Source organism: Myotis myotis, unplaced genomic scaffold (genome assembly GCF_014108235.1).
Source record: "Myotis myotis isolate mMyoMyo1 unplaced genomic scaffold, mMyoMyo1.p scaffold_m19_p_2, whole genome shotgun sequence".
Lineage (NCBI taxonomy): Eukaryota > Metazoa > Chordata > Mammalia > Chiroptera > Vespertilionidae > Myotis > Myotis myotis.
In genome coordinates, this window is record NW_023416324.1 from 19,712,092 (window position 1) to 19,730,700 (window position 18,609).

An 18,609-nucleotide genomic window follows, 5' to 3' on the forward strand; every position below is an offset into this window, starting at 1 on the left:
AATCGAAGGAAGTCGGCTCCCGGCCGGGAGGGGGGAGGGTAGGAGCGGAGCGCGCGCCTCCGCTCCGCGGAGAGCGACTCCGCGCGTCCGGATAGGCTGCGAGCGCGATTGCCCGCCCACCTGGCCGCTCGGTGCGCTCCGATTGGTCGGTGTTGGCGCGAAGGTCCGCGAAGCAGCCCTCACGCAGGGACAGCAGGAAACAATAGAGGCCGCGCGCGGAGAGCGAGCGTTCCGTAGCTTCCCCGCCCCTCCCGCAAAACGGTAGACCTCGGGGTACCCCTGGCTTTCCTGCACGCCATGGCCGACAAGGAAGGTGAGGGTGCCGGAGTCACCCTAGGAGGCGGAGGGGTGCCGGACTTGCGCTGCGGCCTTTACACGGCCTAACAGTGAGAGCAGGCCCGACTCTGCGGAGTGCGGTCCACACCATCGGAGGCGTGAGGCGAACTAGCCCCGCGAGGCGGGCTAACGGCGCGCAGCTGGCGGTGGGGCCCCGGCGGGTGTTTGGTCCCTCCTTGCGCTTCCTGTCGGTCTACACGCCTCTCTCCGGGTCTGCCCTGCACCGCTCCCTACACCCAGGGGTCGGGACTCGGGCCTCCTCGCAGGTCCGGTAGACTCGGGCGTAGGGGAGCGTGCTGGCGCGGCCGCGCCGTTACCCGCACGGCTAACGGAGTATCTGTCCGGATGACGTGAGAGGAGTTCCAACCCGCGGAGGCGGCGGGGTGCTGGTGCCTCCGCGCGGGGAAAATTTGGACAAACCTGCTCTGTATCAGGACTCGGGAGCCATACCGGTAGCTTTGGAAGTGTTTACGCGGTTTCTGTTGTGTTCGCTAATTTAAATTTATTTTTCATTTTTTAGCAGCCTTTGATGACGCAGTAGAAGAACGCGTGATCAACGAAGAGTACAAAATATGGAAAAAGAACACCCCTTTTCTTTACGATTTGGTGATGACCCATGCTCTGGAGTGGCCCAGCTTAACTGCACAGTGGCTTCCCGATGTTACCAGGTGATACGAATCTCTTGAACGTTGCTTTGGTGTGTCCTCGGTGTAGATTTGGCACATTGATTTCCCCTGGTTTGTTTTTTTTCTCCAATCACCCTTTACAGGGCATATGATCAAAACCTCTTGGTGACATTTTCTTCTAGACCAAAAAGTGGGCAAAATGTCAAATTACTTTATTTTCCCTGATAAGAGAAAACATGCTGTTCTTTTTCTGATACTGGGTTGAATAACCATATGACTTGTCAGCTTTCAAGAAGTGTTACGATGTGTCCAGTTTTTTAATCTCACAGTCTTTGGTTGTAGCTGGTTAATACAAAGGTGAATACAACATGGTAGCTGCCTGCAAGGAGCACAGTCTAGTTGAAGGAGCTGGTGTAACTAGTAGTTGTAGTTGTGTGTTCTCAGAGCACTTTTTAGAAAGATACTTAGGATGCTTAGAACGAACACCTGAAGGTGGCATGTTTTGCATAGGAGGAATTAGGCATGGTGAGAGATGAACCGCATATATTTCTTACTCGTGTACCTCTAATAGAGGAGATAAAATATTTAATTTGGCTTACGTTTATTGAGGGTCTAGGTGCCACTTATCAAGGCACACAGGTTTAAATAAGATCCTTCCCTGCCTTAACTTCGTATGTTATAAGTATGTATAATCTATGACATTAAAAAAATTATCATTGGAGTGGCCAAGATAAAATGGTGAGGGGAAGGAAAAATGACCTCAATGGGGTATGAGGGAAGAAAGGCTCAAGTTTTAGCAAAACCAGTGTGCCAGTTGGAGTAAAGGGTTTTCTATTATAAAACTCTTAGTTTTGAAACAACATTTAAAAATTATATTTTATGTATACTAAAAAATAAATTCCTCCTATCTTAGGTCTTTAGAAGTCTATGCGTCACTCAACAAATAATTAGAAAATTGATATAGATCTTAAAAAGTTGATACAGATTTTATTAATGAGTTAAGAACGAGGCTGTTACCTTTGCAATAGCATTTTAAAAATGGAGAATTCTGTCCTAAGGTGGTTAAACAAAACCATAATAAATACCTAGACATTTAGAGTTGGGAGCTTTATCATTACCAGGAGTTCCCATATTCAACTGATCATCAGAATGGGCCATAAAAAAAGAATGAAATCTCGCCATCTGCAACAATATGGAGGGACTTAGAGGGTATGGTGCTGAGTGAAATAATTAGAGAAAAACAAGTACCATATGACTTCACTTATGTGGAATCAAAACAAGCAGAAAAGAAACAGACTCAGATACAGAGAACATTTTGACAGTTGCCAGATGGGAGGGTGGTTGGAGAGTTGGGTGAAAAAGGTGAAGGGATTAAGAAGTATAAATTGGTAGTTACAGAAATAGACAAGTGTATATCAAGTACAGTACAGGAAATATAGTAATATTGTAGTAACTATGGTGTCAGGGTATTAGACTTATCAGGGTGATCACTACATGTTATATAATGTCTGATCACTGTGTTGTGCATCTGAAACTAACAATGATAAATAAAAAATCCTATATAATAAAAGGCTAATATGCAAATTGACTGAAGGGGGAACTACTGGTTGCTATGACTTGCACTGACCACTAGGGGGCAGACACTCAATTCAGGAGCATCAGTGCACTCCCACAGGGGGAGTCCCACTCAGCCAGAAGCTGGGCTCATAGCTGGCGAGCGCAGCAGTGGTGGTGGGAGCCTCTCCCGCCTCTGTGGCAGCGCTGAGGATGTCCATTCCCTGGGGGCTCCCGGACTGGGAGAGGGCGCAGGCCAGGCTGAGGGGACCCCCTTGCCCCCTGCCCCCCCAATTTCATGCACTGGGCCTCTAGTTGAAAAATAAAAAATTATTCAAATGTTTAAAAAAATGAGTTCAGCAGAAGTGGAGTTCTGTCAGGTATTCTCAATGGTAGTTCAAAGCATTTAGGAACTTGTTGCAGAATACTTGATGAGAAATGGTTGGTGATTCCAGATTAACCAGTCACATGCCAAATTATAGTGAACCAGTGGGTCCCAAATATTGGTCACCCCATACCTACTAAATCATGCTGGAATCCCAAAGTCTCCCATACAGTGTAGTGATTAACTAGGTTTGCAAAGCAATGAATTAGAATAAATTCTTCAAGGCTAAAATTTGTGCTGTCATCTTAGTTGTTTTCTACTCCAGCAGATAAACCTTTCTGTAATATTTGACATTGATCCAAATACCCTACCCTTTTCCTTCCCTTTTTTGTATTCTACTCATATAACAATGTTCTGTTGTTTTTGTAATGATGAGGATTACTTATAAGCAAGCATCTAATGCCAAATGCTTAGGTTTTTTGTGTATATGTTTTGATTTTGTTGTTTATTCACATCCTTTTAAAAATTAATTGTAGCTCTATAAAATTCTTCCCTCACTTCCTCTGATTCTTTGTTTAACTTTCTAACCACAGGCATTCCCAATTTTCTATTGACAGTTCTCTTTTTTTTCCCTATACTTTTTCTGTTTAATTTATAGATGTCCATCACCTCTTTGCAGAGGAATTCATATTGGTTATCATAGACCTAACTTCTGGGCTCTTCTTGAAATTTTCAGCTGCCTAGAGTCTAAATTTAATCTGTTTCTTAGCCTTCTCTCCCATTGTACTTTCCCATACCTAGAGTCAGATTTGGACTTTTCCTAGTTCTGTTACTTAGTAGTTGTGTGATCTAAGGCAAGCTGTTTAATCTTGTAGTATTGTGGTATTTCAATGATAAAAGGTATATCCAATGCCTAACATGGTGTCTGGCACTTGGTAGACCTTCCCCTTCGCTTAGCTCCTTTTTTTCTTTTGACTACCTGCTTGTCTTTTAGCTGTATTCCTTTGTACCTTTCATGTGGTGTATATTGACTTGTGTTTTAATCATTTGTGTGCATGACTGCCTAATTGTCCCTGGTTTTTTGAGGACAAGAAGCATGTCTTAATCATTATGCGTCCATAGTTTTTGGAGCAGTGTGTTCAAGCAGTTAGGAAATATTTGAGCAATTAATTTACTAATGTTATTTCCTTTCCTTTTTAATGAAGTTAACTTAAAGAAGTAACCTAAAATGTTAGTGTACCCAACAAATTTTTCTTTATATCCAACCAGTTGTAATGGATGAGTAATTCATTCCCATTTTATTTTGTTAGACTTTTCCCCCAAAGCAATTGTAAATTTTTGATCAAGTTAAATACAGCTAGTCCTTGAATAACGTTTTGTTCATTCTAAAGTTGAGATGCCATAGGAACTTAACTTTTGTTTATATCCTTTAGCATGTGGTAAAATTGGCTTCATTGTATGTAATTTTGCTTAAAGTCACAGAACCTATCCATATTAACTGAGGATTTATTATACTTAAAAATTAAGTGCTATGTAGTCTTTCTTATATGTGGCTCTGTGGAAGTTACATTAAAAGTAGAAAATGACCCTGGCTGGTGTAGATCAGCCAGGTTGAGCATCATCCCATACACTTGCCTGGGTTGCAGGTTCGATTCCCAGTAGGAGGCATGCAGGAGACAGGCAATCAGTGTTTCTTTCCTCCCTTTCTCTCTCTCTAAAATCAATAAAAACAATCTTTTAAAGTAGAAAATGATTTTCTCTTCCCAAGACCTTGTTGTAATAGTGCTCTTGCATAGATGTATTTGTAACTAATTTGAATGGTGACCATATATTGCTATTACAGACCAGAAGGGAAAGATTTCAGCATTCATCGACTTGTCCTGGGGACACACACATCGGATGAACAAAACCACCTTGTGATAGCCAGTGTGCAACTCCCTAATGATGATGCTCAGTTTGATGCTTCACACTACGACAGTGAGAAAGGAGGTAGGAATCTTAAAAGTGAAAGAAGGAGTCTATAAGATATATTTTTCATATCTTTGAATTGTCATAAAAAGAATGTTCAATATGATAAAGAAGCCACAAGATAAAAATGATGTTAAGCTTTGGAAAGCCTGAGTTTGCAGTAGAAATATTAGCTGTCAGAATACATACCTAACACAAAGTTGGTTCTGTGCCTTTTCTATAAACCTTCCTCTACTAAATTTGGTGCTGGGAGTATTTCTAGAATTGAAAGAAGCAAAAATCCACCATATTTTATTGATGTTCATGCACACATTCTCAATGTGGGACATGCTGCCCCTAGCAGGGTGAAAATTGTTTTTTTGGGAAAGGTGTGTTTGAAAACAGCCTTATTCTTTGAATGTATAAAGCACAGATATACATAGCATATGTAAATAGATAATACAGGATATCTGGTATTAAAATTTCATCATGGTGTCAAGAAAATGTCTTATAAGGTTTCTTAGAGGGGCAATAATGGAAAAAAAGATTTGTGAAACACTGGCTTAAATTACCCTTTCTAGGTTTGAAGTGGTAAAAATGACAACTATGGCCCTTGCTATATACATAAAAATTAAGTGAGCTTTTTTTTTTTTTTTTTTTTAATATATTTTATTGATTTTTTACAGAGAGGAAGGGAGAGGGATAGAGAGTTAGAAACATTGATGAGAGAGAGAGAGACATCCATCAGCTGCCTCTTGCACATTCCCTACTGGGGATGTGCCCGCAACCAAGGTACATACCCTTGACCAGAATCGAACCTGGGACCCTTGAGTCTGCAGGCCGACGCTCTATCCACTGAGCCAAACTGGTTAGAGCAAGTGAGCCATTTAATTATATCTTAATTTTAGGAGATAACTTAAGGGTTTAACTTTTCATGAAATACTTTCTCTCTTAGAAGAGGTACAGTGAGTTTCCTTTATTGGTGTCCTTGAACTCAGATTAATACTGAGAAGTAGAAGATAGCCTCTAAGATTTGTGCTCTAATAAATGGATATTCATGTTTATTATCTTAGATTTCTTCTGATTAGCAGAATCCATTCTTTTATCTAAGTTATTTTGGGCTTCAGTTATTTTTCGGTATTGTAATGTGCAGTTGATCTTTTGAGCATTCCATATTTAGCTTAGGATGATGCAGAATGCAAAATAACTTCTTAGGATAAAGGTCAGCAAATATTTTGTGTCACTGACCCAAGTGTGTAGCTATAAGATATGATCACTGGAAAGTTATTTTCTGTGTAGACATTAGTGATTGGAAGGGGGGGGGGGGGCGGCTGAATTTAGACTGGGGCTGGAGTCCTGGATATGCCACTCATTAATTATGGTTTTTGGTAACTTTTAGCCTTTTATTAGATGAAGATAAATTTTCTTTAGGATTTTTGGTTAATATTTAGGGACAAAAATACTCTGGTAATGTAATAAGTTATTTTTAAATATCAAAGCAAATATAAAACGATATGGAAACCCCCATAAACATATCCCCTTTAGATAACTGTTAAAATGGATACATAGTTTTCAGAATGCTTTATCCCATTTATTGAATTACTCATTCAAAAGATGTGTTAAGTACTTATTGTAGGCCAGACATGTTTCTTGGTACTGGGGATACAGCATAGAATATTCTTTTCTGGTATGATGTATCTTGGGACAGATCTCTGTGTAAGTGTATAGAAACCTACCTCTTTTTTAAAATTATTTTTTATCCTCACCTGAGGATATTTTTTTCTTTGGTTTTTCAGAGAGAGTGGAAGGGAGGATGAGATAGAAACATCGATGTGAGAGAGATACATCGACTGGTTGCCTCCAACACGCGACCCTGACTGGGGTCAGGATCAAACCTACAACCTAGGTTCGTTCCCTTTATTGGTAATTGAATTGAGACCCTTTGGTCTGTGGCCTGCATTCTAACCATTGAGCAATACTGGTCAGGGCAGAAACCTAACTCTTTTTGATGGCTGTATACTATACCATAATTAACCATCCTTATTTATGGACATATAAGTGGTTTCCAATCTTTTGGCTTCAAAAACAATTCTTGTGCATGCAACTTAGTTTTGTTGTAGAATAACCTTGAGTGTAATGTATATCACAGAGCAAGAATATTCTCAAGTATAATTGATACTGCTAAATTGCTCACCAATAGCAGAAGTATTTGTGTTTCTCCATGCCCTCGCCAACATTGAAGTGAATACTACAGACTTACTTCATTTTGCTTTTTAAGTTATTCATGAAATTGAACTTGTTTTAAAATATTTGTCTTTGTCTATCTTAATCTGCCTATTTATGTTTTTTTCTTTTTTTTTTTTCTATTAGCATCTATGTACTAGAGGCCTGGTGCACGATCAGGGCTGGGGAGGGATGCCCCTGGAGAGGGATGTAGGAGGTTGGCCAGCTGGAGAGGGACCGTGGGAGGCTCCAGGGCATGTCCGTCCCAACTTGCTCAGTCCCGATCAGCTGGACCCCAGCAGCAAGCTAACCTACGGGTCAGAGCGTTTGCCCCCTGGTGGTCAGTGTACATCAAAGCGAGCGGTTGAGCGGCCTTAGCGTATCATTAGCATATTACGCTTTGGTTGAACAGACAACCAAACATTTTGCATATTGGGCTTTTATTATATAGAAGGCTAAAGTAGGTTATCCCCAATAAATAGGTTGTGGATCATTTTTCCAGTTTTATTTTATAATCTTAAGGCTTATCTAGAAGCATTGTGTTTTTAATTGTCCAACATTGTTCTGATATCCTTCAGCTTTTGAAAGACCTTATTCCAAGATTTTTTAAAAATAGCTGTTGTTTTCTGGTACTTTTATTTTTTTATTTTTTAAATATATTTCTTTATTGATTTCAGAGAAGAAGGGAGGAGAGAGAGATAGAAACATCAATGATGAGAGAGAATCATTGATCGAGCCTGCAACCCAGGCATGTGCTCTTGGCTGGAATCAAACCTGGGACCCTTCAGTCCACAGGCTGACGCTCTATCCACTGAGCCAAGCTGGCTAGGACGGTACTTTTAAATTTTGACCATTAAAACTTCAATCTTTCTGGTGTTAGTTATGGAATTAGGGATTCAAGTGTTTTTCTAAGTGGTTAGCAATTTTTTAAATGCCATTTGCTGGCTAATTCATTTTCTCTGCTAGTTTTTGAAATGGCATCTTTTAACATGTATACTCAAGTGTTTTTCTGGTAACTGAGTTATTTGGCATCAAACTAATTCACTTTTATGTTCCAATGATAACATTTAGCCCTCTTACTAATGCTTATTAGTAAAATAACAGTGAAAAATACCAGTAATGTGTATGATATATTAGTATGATTATACAGTATAAATCACCATAATTAATCCTCAAGGAAGCTGATACTCAGATGTTTGTTTTTTATTGATTTTTTACAGAGAGGAAGAGAGAGAGGTAGAGAGTTAGAAACATCAATGAGAGAGAAACATCGATCAGCTGCCTCCTGCACATCCCCCACTGGGGAAGTGCCCACAACCCAGGTACGTACATGCCCTTGACCGGAATCGAACCCGGGACCTTTCAGTCTGCAGGCCGACGCTCTATCCACTGAGCCAAACCGGTTTCGGCTTCAGATGTTTTTTAACTTGCCCTAAGGTTACACAACACATCTCCCATTCCTTTCTCTTCTTTTTACTTCTCTTCTCCACCCCCTCCTCCCCACTTCACCCCCAAAAATCTTCAGATCACTGGATAGCCTTGGTGCTTAAAGTGTGTGTCGGGGAAGGGGGCCTATCTCCATATGGTCTCAGCAGTGGTAGAAGTAGATATAACCTAATGTCTTCTAGATAGCTTCCTAGTGTCTCTCGGCCAGATAAAACATCCTTGTTTTTTCTTAGCTTGAACTATTGTAATTGATTATGAGCTAATTGCTCCTATTTGATTTGACATAATTGATGGCAGATAGCTTCAAAATATCGTTGAACTTTCAAAGTGAAAGAACTAAAAACTGGCTTAGTCTTGTTTTGACATTAGAAAGTATTTGCCTTTTTTTTTTTTTAGTATTTGCCTTTTTATATTAGATTTAGCCTGGCTATAGTCACCTTTTAAGCTCTGAAAAAGGTTAGATGTAAATTTTTACTTCAGATCATGTTACTAAGATCTTCAAATGCCAACAAATAATTTATTTGGGGGAATTAGCTGTGTGTGTGTGCTGTTGTTTGTAAGGTAGCTTTAAACTTTGATCTCAATTATATATAATAAACTTATTGCCGAAACCGGTTTGGCTCAGTGGATGGAGCGTCAGCCTGCGGACTGAAAGGTCGCAGGTTCGATTCCGGTCAAGGGCATGTACCTTGGTTGCGGGCACATCTCCACTGGGAGATGTGCAGGAGGCGGCTGATTGGTGTTTCTCTCTCATTGATGTTTCTGACTCTCTGTCTCTCTCCCTTCCTCTCTCTAAAGAAAATCAATAAAATATATTTTAAAAAAAACTTATTAAATTCTGTTAAGATCTAATCTAATAAAAGAGAAACATGCAAATTGACCACACCTCCACTACACCCCAAGCCACGCCCACCAGCCAGTCAGAGCAACTCTATGCAAATTAATCCAACCAAGATGGCAGCCACGGAGCTGGAGCAAGCAGGAGGCTTGGTTGCCTGGCGATAGAGGAAGCCAAGCTTCCTGCCTGCCCTGGCTGGCTGTGGCCTCCGCTCAAAGCAGCAAAGTTTCAATCATAGAAGATAAATAAATCCCAGATACCTGCTTCCAGCCAGCCTCCACTGGGAGCTTGGGTGGCTGGGGGCCGTGGCCAGCCTGCAAACAGCCATCAGCCCCTCACCCAGGATGGCCACACACTCATGGGGTGAGGGTCCCCACTGGTGGTCTTGGCCAGCCTGCAAACAGCCATCAGCCCCTCACCCAGACTGGTCAGGCATCCCAGCAGGACCCCTCCCCACCCACCCTGAAGGGGGTGTGGCCAGCCTGAAAACGGCCCTCAGCCCCTCACCCAAGCTGGCCAGGCACCCCAGCGGGACCCCCACCCTGATCCTGGACACCCTTCAGGGCAAACCAGCTGGCCCCCACCCATGCACCAGGCCTCTATCCTGTATAATAAAAGGGTAATATGCAAATTGACCCTAACAGCAGAACAACTGGGAATGACTGGTCACTATGACACTGACCACCAGAGGACAGACGCTCAATGCAGGAGCTGCCCCCTGGTGGTCAGTGCACTCCCACAGGGGGAGCTCTGCTCAGCCACAAGCCAGGCTGCCAGCTGCCAATACAGCAGTGGTGGTGGGAGCCTCTCCTGCCTCCTCAGCAGCGCTAAGGATGCCCGACTGCAGCTTAGACCTGCTCCCTGCTGGCAAGTGGACATCCCCCGAGGGCTCCCGGGCTTCCAGAAGGATGTCTGACTGCCAGCTTAAGCCCAATCCCCCGGGGAGCGGGCCTAAGACAGCAGGTGGTCATCCCCCAAGGGGTCCCAGACTGCCAAGAGGGCACAGGCCCGGCTGGGGGGGACCCCCCCCACATCCCCCCCAGTGCACAAATTTTTGTGCACCGGGCCTTTAGTAATTAAATATTTGACTCAGGATGTTAGAACTTATTCTTAGTTTCAAAATGTTTATGAACTCAAAAAGTGACTTGGCATAGTAGAAATCAGAATGCTAGTTACCTAAGTTTGTAGAGGGAGGAGCTTGGTTGGGAAGGACATTACAATGCCTTCTAGGGGGCCATATGCTCTATATTTGATGGGTGGTGGTTCCCTTGGTATATTATGCTTATGTAAAAATTTGTCAAGCTAGACATTTGATTGTATTATGTTACAGCTCAAATTTTTAAAATGTTTTATATAGAGAGAAACAAGATAGGGATACAGTTAAATCTTGATAGTTTTCAGTTTACTATTCAATCTTGCTCCACATGACATTTTGGTCATTGATGAACCACATATACTACAGTGTTCCCATAAGATTATAATGGAGTTGAATTTCCTTGAAGAAATGGAAGGATATATGGTTTAGGAGGAATTTTTTCCTCTGTGATAGGTACAATATCTGTGTGGGTTGGCAGTAGATTCCCTCTCACAGCACCTCATTTTTGAGTATGCAGATTACATCCCAATCAGTCAGCCACTGACGGTTGTGGCATAGAAGAGGCTGTCCTCCCGGCGCTATGTATTCAGAGGACACTTATCTCCTTTCCAGTTCTAGCTTCAATGGTCTTCAGAGTACATTGCTGTACAGTCTTTGTTGAGGGCCTAAGATCCTGTACAAGCACACAGGTCCACAGGATCTACCTTAACAAGTATTAAGTGCCACTGCCACTTTAGTAAAAGCTTCCTGTAGTAGTATGAAGCCATCCGGTCCCTGTACTTTGGAAATATTTTCAAGTTGTGGTAAGTTTTATTTCATCATCACTTTAATGCCAGAGAGAGCCCTTTGGGCCAGATAAGTTTAATAAAACCAAAAACAAATTTCCAAAGTCAAAATATCGAGCCTGGCCCAGTGGGTCAGTTGGTTGGAGTGTCGTCCTATACACCAAAAAAGGTTGGGGTTCGATCCCTGTTCCGGGTCAGGGCACATATGGGAGACAACTGATAGATGTTTCTCTCTTATATCAATGTCTCTGTCTCTCTGTGTTTATGTCTCTCCTCCTCCCTTTTCTCCCTTCTCTCCCATCTTTCTCTCTCTCTAAAAATCAATAGAAACATATCTGCGGGTGGCCCTAGCTGGTTTGGCTTAATGTAAAGAGCATGGGCCTGTGGACTGAAGGGTCTGGGATTCCATTCTGGTCAAGGGCACAGGCCCGGGTTGTGGCTCCATCCCCAGAGGGGGGTGTGCGGGCGTGCAGGAGGCAGCCAATCAATGATTCTCTATCATCATTGATGTCTCTCTCTCTCTCCCTTCTTCTCTGAAATCAATAAATATATATATATATTTTAAAAACTTTAAAAAAAGAAACATATTCTCAAGTGAAGATTAATAAAGTTGAGTCTTGTAGTTCTACATTCTCTCCATATTAAACACTTTTTATGAGTACCACAAAGTTTTTTAATCTAATTACTGTTTATGCAAGAGCCAAAAACCACATTGCCAAGACAATTCTCAGTGTTCTTTTATCTTTCCATCTTGATTTTTTTATTCCTACTAATCTTTAGGCCTCCTGACAGTCACTGTTAATGGTCAGCTACACTTTACCTAGCCAGTTTCTCCTCTGTATTTCCAATCCGCCCACATCCCTGTTCACAGAGCAGCATTGACAGCTTTGATGTTCTGTTTCTGACCCTGTCAGAAGAAAACCAAGGGAGATCTCGTGGGCTGGGTTATAAGGTCTGTGGTAGTGTACAGTAATATCCTATGCATTCACTCACCAGCTCACACAGAGCAACTTCCAGTCCTGCAAGTTCTGTTTATGATAAATGTCTCATTCGGGTGTACCATTTTTTATCCTTTATAATGTATTTTTACTGTATCTTTTCTATGTTTAGATACACAAGTACTTACTATTGTGTTACAGTTGCCTGCAGTGTTCAGTACAGTGACATGCTATAAGTACAGGTTTGTGGCCTAGGAGCAGTAGGCTATACCATATAACTAGCCTAGGTGTGTAGTAGGCTAGAGATTCTAGGGTTGTGTAAGTGCACTCTATGATGTTCACACAATGATGAAGTTACCTAACACATTTATTAGAATGTTTCCCAGTTGTTAAGTGACCCATGACTACATTAGTACCACAGTCTTTCTACTTCAAGTTTGGCCTTTTACAGATCAGCTTTAACTTATAAAACTTCTAATTATTATTTTTATTATTGGAAATCCCCCTTTTCCCCCCCTCATTGACCCATTGTAGCACGCCCCGCCCCCTCACCCCAGGCCTTTACACCCTATTGTCTATGTCCATGGGTTATGCATAAATGCATACAACTTCTTTGGTTGATCTCTTCCCACCCATTCTCCCTCCCCTACCTGCTCTCTCAGATTCCACAGTCTGTTCTGTGCTTCTATGTTTCTGGATCTATTTTGTTCATCAGTTTATTTTGTTCATTATATTCCACATATTCTAATTATTTTTTAATAGATACATCCTCATCTTTATAAAACCTCAATTATAAATCCTCTATGCTGATTTTGTTGTTATTAATCCTCACCTGAGGATATTTTTTTCATTGATTTTTAAAAAGTGGAAGGGAGAGGGAGAAACATTGTTATGAGAGAGACACATCAGTTGGTTGCCTCCCGCATGCTCCCCAACTAGGGCTGAGGATCGAGCCTACAACCCAGCTACATGCCCTAGTCTTAAATCGAACCCGTGACCCTCATTCTGAGGGCTGCCGCTTTAACCACTGAGCAAACGACTAGGGCTATGCTGATTTCTTACAGTTAGGGAAGCCCTCTGTTCAGTATATACCCAGTACTGAAAGAACCCATATTTTGTAACAATTACTTACTGCTCTGTGGGCTCCATGCCAGTTATTGCTCTTCCCTTGTTATTGGTATCTCTTTTCTGACTGTTAAGCTTTTTTCATCTGTAGTTATGTCCCCGTGTTTGTTTGTTTTGGTGTGTGTGTGTTTTGTTAATCCTCACCTGAGGCTATTTTTCCATTGACTTAGAGAGAGTGGAAGAGAGAGGGAAAGACGAGAGAAACACCGGTGTGAGAGAAAAACATCGAATGGTTGCTTCCCGCACCAGCCCTGACCCGGGCCCAGGCCGGGGAAGAGCCTGCAACCAAGTTCCGTGCCCTTAACTGGAATCAAACCCAGGACCCTTTGGGTTTGATAAAGCTGACGCTCTATCCCAGTTTTTGCCAACCTTTCAGACCTCACGGACCACCAGTGGTCTATGGACCACCAATTGGCAACCACTGCTCTATCCAGCTAGGGCTATGTCCCCATGTTTGGACTAAAAGTTCCTTGACATCATGCATTATATGCCTTCTATTTTTAAATTGTAGGTGCTCCATGGTCTAGAGGTCTTTAAAAAAACTTGCTTAATGTGGGTTTTTCTCTTTTAGAGTCTATTTTGAACTTTTATTTTTAGGTTTTTAAGTTCTTTGACAATTTTGGTTTTCAACTTGTAAAAGTTATTTTAAAGTTGAAAGTTATCTAAACTGCTAGCCATATTACTCATGTATGTCTTTGCTTTTTGAAAAGATTTTTATCCTTCAAAGTATAATACTTGTATAACAGTGCTGTTGATAGTATTTTCATTTACTCCCAGAACTTGCTTTTTGGATAAGTATTTGGGGCTTAGAAATTGAAGGCCTTCCCCAAAACACCAAGCTAATAAGGGGCAGAGTCATTTAGGCTAAGGTGTGACTCTTAGGTACCTTATCATGCTGTCATGTATAATTCTTTTGACTAATCATTGACTACCTTTGTTTATATTATGTTTGCCAAGATTTATATAATCACAAATAATGTTGTGTTTTACATTTTATAATGGTACTTAGGAGAACTCTAAGGGCATGCAATAGTCAAATATGAATTTTAAAAATGCTTTTGTCTAGTCCTTGCCTACCTGGTTTATTTCAACCAGGGACTATGGTTGCCAAGTGTAAGTGGGGGATTGGAAAAATGGAAGCGCTCTTGTGGCTCTGTTTTTCCTCACTGGGACTAAGAGAAACTGTAGGAAGAAGATGCGGTGTGATATTTCAGAAAGATTACCCCAAACTGGAGCTTTAAAAATAGTGTAAGAGGGACTCTTTAGTACCAAGCACATTGTGTACTTCATATTCATTAAAATAGCAACTTGGGTTTTATTTACTCAGCACACTTTTTTGGTACTTTAAATGAGATTTGAAAACTGCTTATTGAGAATACTTTTGAAGTGGAGTCCATAGTGTTCCTTAATTTTATTTATTTTAAAAAATACATATTTTTTTATTTATTTCAGAGAGGAAGGGACAGGGAGAGAGAGAAACATCAATGATGAGAGAGACATTGATCAGTCTGCCTCCTGCACACCTCCTACTGGGGATAGACCTGCAACCCAGGCATGTGCCCTGATTGGGAATTGAACCATGACCTCCAATTTCATAGGTTGATACTCAACCACTGAGCCACAACAGCTGGGCTATTTCTTAATTTTAGATAGTAATATAATACTCTTATTAGGTACATGACTACGAGGGCTGAAAGTGTACTAGGCTCAGAATCAGAAAAATAGGAATTCAGTTTATGTTCTGCCATACTCATGCCCTTATGTGTAAAATTTTTGGAGATAATAACTATCTTCTGGGCCTAGAAGATAGTTATTAACTCTGTAGGGTTGTGGTAATCAAACAAAATAAAGGATGTGAAAGCACTTTATGGTGCTAACAAATATCTAGATTACTTCTGGTATTATGCCAATTTGCTGATAAAAAGCCTTGTCTGTGTAATGCTTTGAATGATATATAGAGAGTAGCTCTTGTTTTGTCTTCATTTGCAATTAATTTCTTATTTACAGAATTTGGAGGTTTTGGCTCTGTTAGTGGAAAAATTGAAATAGAAATTAAGATCAACCATGAAGGAGAAGTAAACCGGGCACGTTATATGCCGCAGAACCCATGCATCATTGCAACAAAGACTCCATCTAGTGATGTTCTTGTTTTTGACTATACAAAACATCCTTCTAAACCAGGTACCTGCTCTCTTCAATTCAAATACAGATGTCACTATGGGAATACATTACTCCGCTCAGTCTTTTAGTTACTTTTGTTATTCCTTGCATAACTTAATATCTTGTCATTTATATTGATATGTGTGGATAGTCTTCAACTTTAAGTGAAAAAATGCTTCTTTACATAGAACAGAATGATGGTGCAGCTTAAGCATTGTATATTTGGTCATAATAGGTCTGTATTGCTTATAAATATTAAGAGCTTTAGAGGTCTTTTTTAAAAAAAAAAATATTGATTTCAGAGGGGAAGGGAGAGGGAGAGAGAGATAGAAACATCAGTGATGAAAGAGAATCATTGATCAGTTGCCTCCTGCACAGCCCACACGGGATCAAGCCGGCAACCTGGTCATGTGCTCTGCTTGGGAATCTAACCATGAACTGCTGGTTCATAGGTCGATGCTCAATCAATGAGCCAAGCTGGCTGGGCAAGAGCTTTAGACTTCTTGATAAGAATTTCATTATGCTCAGTAGATCCATAGAGGAAGTGAAATGGATAGTCTTGATGTGTCTTACTTTGCAGATCCTTCTGGAGAGTGCAACCCAGACTTGCGTCTCCGTGGACATCAGAAGGAAGGCTATGGGCTTTCTTGGAACCCAAATCTGAGTGGGCATTTACTTAGTGCTTCAGATGACCATGTGTGTATCCTTTCCATTTTGAAACAAATCTGGGCTTTTTACCAGTTTCTTTTCTGGGGTATGTGGGGAGGTGAGAATCTTCCTTTTTTATAATAGTTAATTTTGCATTTAAGACCATCTGCCTATGGGACATCAGTGCTGTTCCAAAGGAAGGAAAAGTTGTGGATGCGAAGACCATCTTTACAGGGCATACAGCAGTAGTAGAAGATGTTTCCTGGCATCTGCTCCATGAGTCTCTGTTTGGGTCTGTTGCTGATGATCAGAAACTTATGATGTGAGTAGAATCCATTTTTTAAGTTTTTCTTCATAAATTATCTAAGTTTTATATTTAGTTGCCCATTTTCAACCTATTTTTCCTTTTTTTTTGTTGTTGTTGTTTTTTGTACTAAAGCTGGGATACTCGTTCAAACAATACTTCCAAACCAAGCCACTCAGTTGATGCTCACACTGCTGAAGTGAACTGCCTTTCTTTTAATCCTTATAGTGAATTCATTCTTGCCACAGGATCAGCTGATAAGGTTAGTTTGGTTTATTTTAAAAGAAAACAGGGTGAATTTCTCTGGCTTCTTTTGAATGCAGAGATCTTTTACTTAGGGGTTTTCTCTTTTTTTTCTCATAAAAAATTATTGATTACTCTTTCTTTCCATTCTTTACATAGACTGTTGCCTTGTGGGATCTGAGAAATCTGAAACTTAAGTTGCATTCCTTTGAATCACATAAGGATGAAATATTCCAGGTAAGAGAAGCTAAAGCTGCCCTGATGGTTTACAGCTTTGGCCCACCAACCAAAGGATCGCTGGTTCAATTCAGCCCAAGGTCACATATCTCAGTTGCAGGTTAGATCCCTGGTTGTGGTGTGAGCGGGAGGCAATCAGTCGATGTGTCTCTCTCACAATGATATTTCTCTCTTTCTCCCCCTCTCCCTTCCATTCTCTCTTTAAAAAAAAAAAACTGGAAAAAATAGCTTCGTGAGGATTTTTTTTAAAAAGCAACAGCAGTTAAGGCTATAATATTTTATTTCTATTTCTATTTTTAATTTATTGATTTCAGGGAGGAAGGAAAAGGGAGAGATAGAAACATCAATGATGAGAGCGAATCATTTATCGGCTGCCTCCTGCACACCCCTTACTGGGGATCGAGGCTGCAACTCGGGCATGTGCCCATGACCGGAATCAAACCCAGGATCTTCAGTCCGCAAGCCAACGCTCTATCCACTGAGCCAAACCTGCTAGGGCAAGGCTATAATTTTCTTTTTAAGCAGAAGACCTTGATGTACAACTAGGCATGGTTTATTCTATTGCTATATTAGTAGAAATGTTTTGTGTGCCTAGGCTAATCTCTAGGAATTGGGGTTGTTTTTCCTCTATTCTATACTGGCTCCATATTTTCTGCTTCAGCTTCGGCTTTTTTTCTTTCTTTTTTAAATGTATTTTTAGAGAGAAAAAGAGAAACATTGCACATTGCTGGGTTGCCTCCAATGACTGGGAATCGAACAGGCAACCTTTTGGTGCACAGGGTATTGCTCAGCCAACTGAGCCACACTGGCAGGGCTAATGCTCCTTTCTTTTTTTTCTTTTCTTTTCTCTTTTTTTTTTTAATCCTAACCCAAGGGTATGTTTTCTGTTGATTTCTAGAGAGTGTGGAAAGGATGGGGAGAGACAGGGAGAGAGAAACATCGATGTGAAAAAGACACATCGATTAGTTGCCTCCCACGTGTGCCCAGGCTGGGCCTCGGAGATTGAACCTGTAACAGAGGTATGTGCCCTTGACTGGAATCAAACCTGACACTCTTCAGTTCTCAGGCTGATGCTCTAACCACAGAGCCAAACTTGCTGGGGCTAAGCTCCTTTCTTGGCATGCAAAGCTCTCTAGCTCAATTCAAGAAAGAATCATTATATTGAAAGCTTATTGTAAGGGTACTGTGAGAAATGTTACAGTCTTTGCTTTCAAAGAATTTAAAATGTTATAGTGAGGAAAGGCCCATTTTGTATCACTATAGTAAAACATTGGCCCTGGCTGGTATGGCTCAGTTGCTGGAACATAGTCTCATGCACCAGAAGGTGGCAGGTTCAAGTCCCAGTCAGGGCACATGCCCAGGTTTTGGATTTGATCCCCAGTAGAGGGCCTAAATGAGGCAGCCAGTCTGTTTCTATTGCACATTCATGTTTCTCTATCTCTCCCTCTTCCCCTCTCTAAAATCAATAAAAAAAAATACATTTTAGAAAAGAAACACATTGTTTTGTCAAGTGTTAAGACCCTGAGAGTCCTCAGAATTAATTTTGGTGTGTGAATGTGGCATCCAAACTTGGCTCATATTCTTAACACACTTAGTCTCAACCTTATTTTCTACTCTTCAGTTTACTCCAAGGAACATTTTGTCTTCACCCTATCTCTCTCTCTCTCTCTTTCTCTCTCTCTCTTTCTCTCTCTTTTTAATATACATTTTTATTGATTTCAGAGAGGAAAGGAGAGGGAGAGATTGAAACATCAATGATGAGAGAGAATCATTGATTT

General features: G+C 40.9%; 1 protein-coding gene across 4 annotated transcripts in view; it reads left to right on the plus strand.

Annotated features, from left to right (window-relative positions):
* The first annotated feature begins 152 nt into the window (after nucleotides 1-152).
* The window catches only part of RBBP4 (RB binding protein 4, chromatin remodeling factor), a 30,668-nt gene continuing 12,211 nt past the window's right edge, over nucleotides 153-18,609 (plus strand). For 3 of the 4 annotated variants that reach the window (XR_004974223.1, XM_036351259.1, XM_036351258.1), the window contains exons 1-8: nucleotides 154-313; nucleotides 857-1,004; nucleotides 4,685-4,830; nucleotides 15,247-15,420; nucleotides 15,980-16,095; nucleotides 16,209-16,369; nucleotides 16,487-16,613; nucleotides 16,754-16,831. Coding sequence is in view for 3 of the 4 variants with exons in the window: in XM_036351259.1 (XP_036207152.1) it covers nucleotides 298-313; nucleotides 857-1,004; nucleotides 4,685-4,830; nucleotides 15,247-15,420; nucleotides 15,980-16,095; nucleotides 16,209-16,369; nucleotides 16,487-16,613; nucleotides 16,754-16,831 (966 nt within the window). In the remaining variant the exon portion in view is untranslated. Of the gene's footprint in view, nucleotides 314-856; nucleotides 1,005-4,684; nucleotides 4,831-15,246; nucleotides 15,421-15,979; nucleotides 16,096-16,208; nucleotides 16,370-16,486; nucleotides 16,614-16,753; nucleotides 16,832-18,609 lie in introns of all 4 variants that reach the window. The other variant, XM_036351260.1, reaches the window with a different exon arrangement.